General features: G+C 47.2%; 1 protein-coding gene across 1 annotated transcript; it reads left to right on the top strand.

The window, feature by feature from the left end:
- LOC110390304 (relaxin-3-like) lies at window positions 1,891–6,118 on the top strand. The gene is made up of 2 exons (XM_021381559.1): window positions 1,891–2,235; window positions 3,840–6,118. The coding sequence occupies exons 1-2, from the start codon at window positions 2,013–2,015 to the stop codon at window positions 4,205–4,207; spliced, it is 591 nt and encodes a 196-aa protein (XP_021237234.1). The 5' UTR covers window positions 1,891–2,012; the 3' UTR covers window positions 4,208–6,118.

The following is an 8,168-nucleotide window of genomic DNA, read 5'->3' as shown; positions in this document are numbered from 1 at the left end:
CCCTGAAAAAGAAGCATGAGAGTTTAGAAAAGTTTTTTCTGAACTATTTGTTTTCCAGTCTTTTGTTGAACGCTGGCATTTGGCAGCTGCAGTCAGAGGTTATGTGCTTCAGACAGTCGCAAAAATGAGTTCTTGTGAAAAAACCAAAGATAGCTATCCTAATGCCTGCCTTGGCCTAAGGAGGGTTAGGTGTGGTATTGCAGTGATGATGTTCCAGTTAAATTTGAAACTAAAATGCTCAGAGAGTCAAAGATGTCACAGCTATATTGACCAACCAATGTGACAGCACTTGTCTTGAAATTCCCTGATAAAAGGCTCAGAAAAATCACATCCTAAACTTTAAAGTCTGGATCCAATATTTGGCATGGGCATCAGGGTATAAAATAATTGATAATAGTTTACAAGTTAAATAAGCTACTCAGGTCAGTCACTGCTGAACTCAGGAGGCACGTTCCTCGTTGCGCTGAAAGCTCTGCTAGGACTCTTGCATGTGATGGCAACTCTCCAGGTAGGCTAAGAATGAGGCCACTGAAAGTCCACAGAGCATGATGCATACATTCAGAAAGGCCTGCTACACCAACAAGATCAAGCTGATGCTCTCTTTAAATAATGCAGGTTGTGAGTAACTTTGCTCAACTTGTACATAAGAGAATAGCAAAAGATAAACAAAATATAAACAGAAGGAAGTTTTGTCCTTCAGAAACTTCAGACCGGCAGCTTTCACCTGGCAGGAACCCATCCTGTAGCAGTCCAGGTGGCATCTGTGTCTGCTCCTGAAGCTACAGCCTCATCCAAAATGTTGCAGACTGGACCAAGAAGAAAGTCCAAGCACACAAAACTTTGTAGCTTGCATACTTTCTAGATCCAGCTTAGTGTAGAACACAAGAGTCCTCCTAGAAAACACCGCTGGAGCATGTGTTCCTCCATTCCAGCTGAGGTGCACTGGTCACCTTTACACGCTGGGCTGTGCACATTTTCTTGGTGCTTTCCTTGCAGATTGAGTTCTGCAAGTTTTCCATATGCTAACACTGCTCAAGGAATTGAAAGTACAACCCTCACACAAGAGGACCCACAGACAACTGCCTGACTGTATTTTCAGACTTTCCATAGTATGAGCGTTTAGAAGGGGGACAGTGGGGATTTGTTGTCCAGTAACGCTGAAAACAAAACCAACCACAATGAAGTGATGTTTGCTTCCACAGGGAGCACAGCTTGTGAGGTGGGGCTGAAGAATGTCCCCACCAGCACTGCTGGGGGCTGCGCCCAGAGTTGAGGTGGCTCCAGCACAAGGCTCAGTCTGGAGGGGGAACAGAGTGGGCCTGGGAGGAGTTCAGGCTCTGCCATCACACTGCAAGCACCTGCAGCTGGAGCAGTTCTGTGGAACAGCGTTTATTTCACTGCACTTCCTTTTGCATCTTTGCTTCAGCCCAAGTGTTGAGGATATGAGTGGTTCAGCACACTCTAGACAGGGAAAGAGTATCAGAGGTGCTGTTCACACGCTGAAGTCATTCCAGATGGCATCACTAGCTGACACACCTAGCAGTAAACTGGGAGCACCGCAGAGTAGGTGGGAGCGTGCCCCATTCCCACGGGTGAGAATGGCTGCCCCTCCCTCACACCTCGGTGCTGCTCGGTGCCGGGCAGGGGAGCGGGCAGGACGGAGCCTGGCAGGTGCCTTTACTGCTCCGGGAAGGGCTGCGAGGGCGGGATGAGAGAGCGCTTTCTCTCGCCCGGAGGACGGGGCGATGCTCCCGAGCGAGCCTCGACGCCCACCGAGACACGGGCTCCGCAGCGGCGGCACCAGGCGGCCGGGGGCGGGAGGGCACTGCCCGGGGCGGCGGGACCGGGCCGGGCCGAGGCGGTGACTCAGCGCCGCCCTCAGCCCATAAAAGGCGCGAGGCGGGCGGCACACTCGGGCAGTAGCGGGGCGACGGTCGCGGTCGAGGCTGATCGGCGCCGGCGTGTGGCGCTTGGTTGGGACGGGACGGGACGGGACGGGACGGCGGCACGCCATGGGGGCGAAGCTGCGACTGCTGTGTGCCGCTGCGGCGCTGCTGAGCGTGGCCGTGCAGGGACAGCCCGGAGCGCGGGGTGCGCTGCTGCCTGCGGGCGAGGGGGACGGGTACGGGGTGAAGCTGTGCGGCCGGGAGTTCATCCGTGCCGTCATCTTCACCTGCGGCGGGTCCCGTTGGAAGCGCCTCTCCCTGCTGGCGATGGAGCCGGCGCCCGCGGTCGGTGAGTGGCCGGGAGCTGCGGGGCGGGCGCGGGGCTGCTCCGCCCGGGAGGCGAAAACCGAGGGGGAGCCCGGGGGGAGGGAAGCGCCGAGCTCCAAGGCCGGCGAGGGTTCAGCCGCGGCCCTGAGGGCAGTCCCCCGCGGTGTCGGCGCTCCTCTGTGCCAGAGACGGGCAGCGGAGTCCCCGCGCTGCGACGTGCGGGTGATGGTGGCACACGGCGTCGCGTGGCGGTGCATAGCGACCTTTGGTGAGGTATCTAGCGGGTGAAACGTCCCGCGGGGTTTCAGTAAGTGAAATACAGTAAGAAAGGGTAGGCGTATTGTTTTGGGCTGAATTCTCAAAACAGCTTGCGAAATGCAGCCACGTAACGGTAACTTCAGGTGCTGACTCTCATCCGTAGTGGTACTTCAGCACGTGAAAGTGACGTTTTTAGGCAGAGAAGAAGTCAGAATTACGGCTGAGACTTGCACTGAAAGAGCTGCTTTCTTCTTATTTGAGCATGCCGTGGATGAAGTAACATTTTACTTGTGCAGTAAATTAGTTAGTTCTTTTTTCTACTTTTTTTAACAAGTCGAGTAGTAGATATTAACTATAGCAAACCACATATCGTACAGCCTCCAAAGTTCGTGAGAAGCTGCTGTTCTTTTGTGTGGCACCTTCTCCAGCCATTCCTGCCCTAGTGGCTTCTGAGCAGCAGTAACTGACAAGTGAAGGGACTACGGCCCCCTTCTTTTTTTTTAATGTATTTTGGTAGGTGTTCTGTCTGCAGTGTGCCAATTGTCTGTACTGAAGTAAATATAACATTCATTGGATATTCTCGTGTCCTTTCAGCCTTTTGAAATAAACAAAACCAAAGTGACAGCACTGAGACTACAAGGCAAACACTTGTTTCAGATTATTTAACTTTAGAACAAAATAAGCTGCTTCTCCTCGTATTAGCTGAAATAAGGAGTGCCACTCACCTTGGCAGAAGTAAAACCAGGAGAAGCAGTGCAAGGTGAATGGAAGCGGAGCTGGATCTATGGGAACAGCAGGGCCAGGGGGACCAAGTGTGTTCTGAGACACTTCCTAAGGCACTACCTTGGGAAAGGAGTGGAACCTGTCAGCTGAAATAATTAAGACATAATATGATCTGTAATAAACAGTTTACATGAAATATTTGTGTATCGAATCCAGTACTCAGTCCTCCTCCCTCCCTTTGTTCTTCACTTGATACCAATTTATGTAACTGTGCATGGGAAAGGAGTGGACTGATCTAATTCACATGTCGCAGCCTTGTGTGGCCTCGGGACACATCTCCTTAGAACTTCCTTTATGGAAGGATTGACAGACCTATGGATGTAACAGTGCAATTTTAATGGGATGTGTGTATCTCAGGAACTGCTGTCACACCATACTTCTCCTGTCTCACAGGCAGCCTGGAAAGAAGGGTTCCCCTAAAAGTGATCCATAAATTAATCACAAACAGTGGCTCTGCAGCACAGCACTTCTCCCAGATAGAAATGCTTTCCTTATTGTCCTGAATGGGTTTTCTCTTGCTGCTGCCTAGAGCTGTGGTTTCTGATACTCCTGCAGTCTTAACCTGAAGTCTTTTCCTTCAAACAGATACCTCTCAAGCAGCAAGTAACAAACTGCTGGGACACTTCAAGCTGCAGTCAGGTCTGGGTCCTGAGCTGGAGCAGATGCAGAGAAGCAGCCCGTTTCTTGGATGGGAGACAATGAAGGACTTGTATAGCTTAAATGACTATAATGAGTACGAGCCTGTGACAGATGACTTCAAAGAACTTCTTCGCCAGGTAGAGGAGGCTGCTCAGAGGGACAGGGGAGGAACAGGAATTGCAACCCCCCTAGGACCCAGCAGTTATCCTTGGGCCAGTTATCCCAGAAGGAAAAGGGAGTCTCTGGGTTTGGCAGGCATGTGTTGCAAGTGGGGCTGTACGAAAGCTGAAATCAGTGCTATATGCAGAGTTTAAAATCCTCTCTGCACTTGTGCATGAAATCTGTGTTAGTCACAGTGCTACTTGATTGAATACTGTACAGAGGAAGAAAACTCTGTGTATTTTATTTTGTCTGTAAGTGCCAGTCTATTAATAACACCAGTTTTCTTTTAAATAAATAAATCAATAAAAATCCTCAAGTGTAACTGTAATGACTTACTTATAGCATCATTTCTTTATCTCCTTTCCTAAGATATTATTCCAGCACATAGGCATCTATCAGTCATCTTTATTACTTTTTAAACCATGTCAGTTTTAGTCAGAGATGGCAGAGAATGAGCATTCACTATGAACGTTACCCACCAGCCTGCATACATGATCAGCAGGTCTTCTTACATCCAGAGTGAAACAAAGATGTAGTTCTTGTTTCACATTTGTTAGCTTAAGTCTTGAATGGAGCAGCCTAAAATTTAACTTCTTGATTAGACATAACCTGGTGTTAAAACTATAAATAGCTAAAGATGAAAGCATGAAGCATCAGTACTGATCTGACATAAACAGGCATTGTCACAGGCGTGAGTCAAGATGCATCATTGTGCATCACCTGGAGAAATGGTAAGATCTGTGGTTTTATCTGGTTTCCTAATTGTCCTGTTGTAGTCTTCAAAGGCTGTAGCAGGCCAGCTGTGATGCAGATATGAAATAAGTTGAATTAAGTTGAAATTCAGTCTGTTTTACAGAAAGGAAATATGTGAATCCGTGTATACATTTGAATGCTCAAAGATGTTGGCTTTGTTTTAATGAAAATTGAGTGCTTAAAGACCTCCTCTTGTTTTCTCTGTGGGTAGGTCAAATTTTACTACTGTTTCTTTACACTGTAGCTTTTGGTGTCCATTACATGTCACTCAACTGCAGCAGGTCTACCCATGTGGCAGGATGCAGCCTGCTGCTGATGCGCAGCTCACTGTCCAAACACAAAAACACTCATGCTATCTTTAAGACCAGAAGCAAACTTGACACATAAAATTAGATATCTGGCTAGTTACACAGAGGAAGCAAAGATGTTTTGAAGCAGACTGCTCAAAATATAAAAATATTGAGTCAACGTATTGATCCAAATGGCAAACACAAAGGCTTAGTACTGCTGTACATGTAGAACAGCATAAATGTGCACACAGCAGTTCAAAGCAACACACTGTGTCTACCGTCATAGTTGTTCAAAAATACACACATTTCTGCAAGAAATTGGCCTTTTTTTTCCCCTCTATTTCTCTCAGTGATCAATTAGCTATTGAGAAAAGCATTGTATTAGCAACTCACTGCTTAGAGAAATTGCAGTCCCATTGATGTGACCTTAACTCAAATGAAGTGGTCAATATTTGTGTAATCTATTAACTTGTGAGCCATCTTCTGAACAGTTGTTTTGAACTTCCGAGTAGAAAAAGATACATTACCACACTGCCGTATCAGCACAGCTATTTGTGTCTACAAGGGTTTATCCTTCTGAGGTGGAGGTCTGGATTTTTTTTTACTGTGGGTAAAATCTGATGCAGGTATGACTATGAATTCTTTGAACAACTCTGCCCAAAGACATGGATAATACCTAGGCCAGTCTGAAAGTAATGTCCCCTATTTATTTTAATGGAAACGACAACACATGTGAAGACCACAACACCACTATTTGATAGGGCACATTCTCAGCTACAAAATACCATTTTTTTAAAGAGGGTCTCCACCTTTATCTGATTTGCATGGATGAGCTGATTAAGACACTCTCCATTTCACGACACAAAAGCTTTGCATGGCCATCTCTTTTACGTTGCTGTCATCACTACTGAAATGCACCACCCACCACCTCACTGGGCTTACATCCACTGTTTGGTCTCCAGAAATGTTCAGCAAGTGAAGATTTATGTCGGTGCCATTTTTTCTTCATGGAGAAATTCAGTGGTGCACCTTTGCTTCATACACATGTTCATGTCAGATGTCGTTCTGTCAGACTGCTCCTCTGCTGCCATCTGTCACATGGCAACAAAATGTAACGGAGTATTGGTGGGAAGGTTCAGTCTCTGCAGCCATTACCATCAATGTCCACCTCTGATGTTGTGGGCCAACATAATAAAACAAGAGGCATTACTTCCAGAGCAGCCCTCGTATGTCATGTGTCTGTGTCTACATCTTTCTCTCAACTCCTGGTCAGTGCCTGCTAGACAGACAATTTTGCACACGTCAACTTCATTTTGGATGTCAGAGAATTAAAGGGACACAGACAAAAGACTTTCCTGGCATTAACTCTATTCTGCTGTTTCTGAAACACACACTGCCGGCTGTGCTGCAGTGAGCCCTCATCTCAGCAAACCCTGGAGACCCAGCAGACACAGGTCCCTTCTACATCTAGTCCTGTTTGGTTAGCTGCTTAGTTCACCAGATGTTTCTACAAAACTACACAGAAGATCAGTTTTCTGAGTTAGTGGAATATTTCTGTAGGCTGTGAAAATCAGAAGCAGACCTCAAGTTAGCACGTGGGGTTTCTGAAGGACTTTCTGAGACTGTGGTCCCTCCTCTTCATCAAACAGCAGAGATACAACAGGAGATGCAAACTAGTTTTCTCATTAGCAGAACATAAGGTAGTTGGATTTATATCCTGTGTGCTGCACTGCACTCTCACTTTTACCAACAAGGAGCTAAAGGAGGCTCTTCTTCTCAGTTATGCCACACATCTCCATCATACATTCAATGAATTTTTCATCACACAGCTTTTCTGCATCCTGGGAACAAACGCAGGAGCTGTTGGCCCTTTTCCCTTGTGTTTTTGCTTCACCAGTTACATGACCATCGCTCTGCTGCTCTGTGCCACCTGCCTCATGGACGGGCCTTGGTATCAAGCATTCCCTCCGCAGTGATCATGTCTAGCACTTTTCTTCTGACCTATGTATTCCAGAGAACTAGAACTAATAAGGAAAAAAGTAAATCTGCTCATCTGTCAGTAGTCTCTTCATCTCCATCTAACCGCCCTTGCATCTACACTTCTCCTGCCCTAGATTTCTCCTGTACTTGATTTGCAGAACTATGAATCCCACAGCTACAGCATACCACCATGTTTTAACCTTGAAATAAGTCCACATCTGTACCCATGGATCTTCATGATTACTTCGTTAACACTGATGTGCAAGGCAGCAAGTCTCTCACATATGGAACCTCAGAAGGGAAACCAAAGCTGGCTTCCAGCCTTTGCACTTTGAAAATGCTGTGTGCTGTCCTTCCAGAGGGCCAACCACACTGTCCCCAGCAGGATAGGCACCTTTGCCTTCTCAGGGTTCTACAGCTTGACCTGAGGTTCCCCAGCCCCTTGCAGTCTCTGTGAAATATCTGTGAAATCTCTGTGAAATATCTGTGAGCAGTGCATCTTCAGAAACTGTTTTGTTCTGACAAGCTGGAAGCAAAGTGTAGTAAGGTGACACTTTCTGCCTCTGCACCTAAGTTGAATCACCATGGTTTCAGCTCACCAGTCACCATTCTTTAGTGGGATATTCAATACCAGCATGAATCTTCTCCCTGAGCGATCAGTCTGGCAAAAACCACTTCCCTATGACTGCACTTCTGGCCCTGCAGAAGTCGGACACAGCACCAACCAGTCCCAGCCTCAAATGCCATCGCTGGAGTGCTTCTTCGTCTCTGTGGTTTTACACCTTTTGTCCCTGTGCCAAGAGGTGAAATCCCTGCTACACTGGGGTGGTTCCCATGCATCAGGACAGCGTGAGGGTCCAGTTCCCACTAATCCATTTTCATTTGAGATGAGGCACAGTGCCAGGCCAACCCCAGCTCTCCTGTGCCATCTGTGCACTGCTTCTGAGAGGCAGAGATTTTGGCAGTCAGGTCAGAACTCCTCTCCTGCTAATATGCAATAGCTTTTTGTCTGTCACTTTTTTCAGTAAGATACAAAGGGACAGGTGTGTTCTGCTGTGTGTATAGGCCAAGGTACCTGAACAAACAGATC

This window comes from Numida meleagris, chromosome Z, assembly GCF_002078875.1.
Source record: "Numida meleagris isolate 19003 breed g44 Domestic line chromosome Z, NumMel1.0, whole genome shotgun sequence".
Classification (NCBI taxonomy): Eukaryota; Metazoa; Chordata; class Aves; order Galliformes; family Numididae; genus Numida; species Numida meleagris.
This window is presented reverse-complemented; position numbering and strand designations above follow the sequence as displayed.

Coding starts and splice junctions, on each gene's coding strand:
- LOC110390304 (XM_021381559.1), top strand. CDS start 2,013: ATGGGGGCGAAGCTGCGACTGCTGTGTGCCGCTGCGGCGCTGCTGAGC. Junction 2,236..3,839: donor GGAGCCGGCGCCCGCGGTCG/GTGAGTGGCCGG, acceptor TCCTTCAAACAG/ATACCTCTCAAGCAGCAAGT.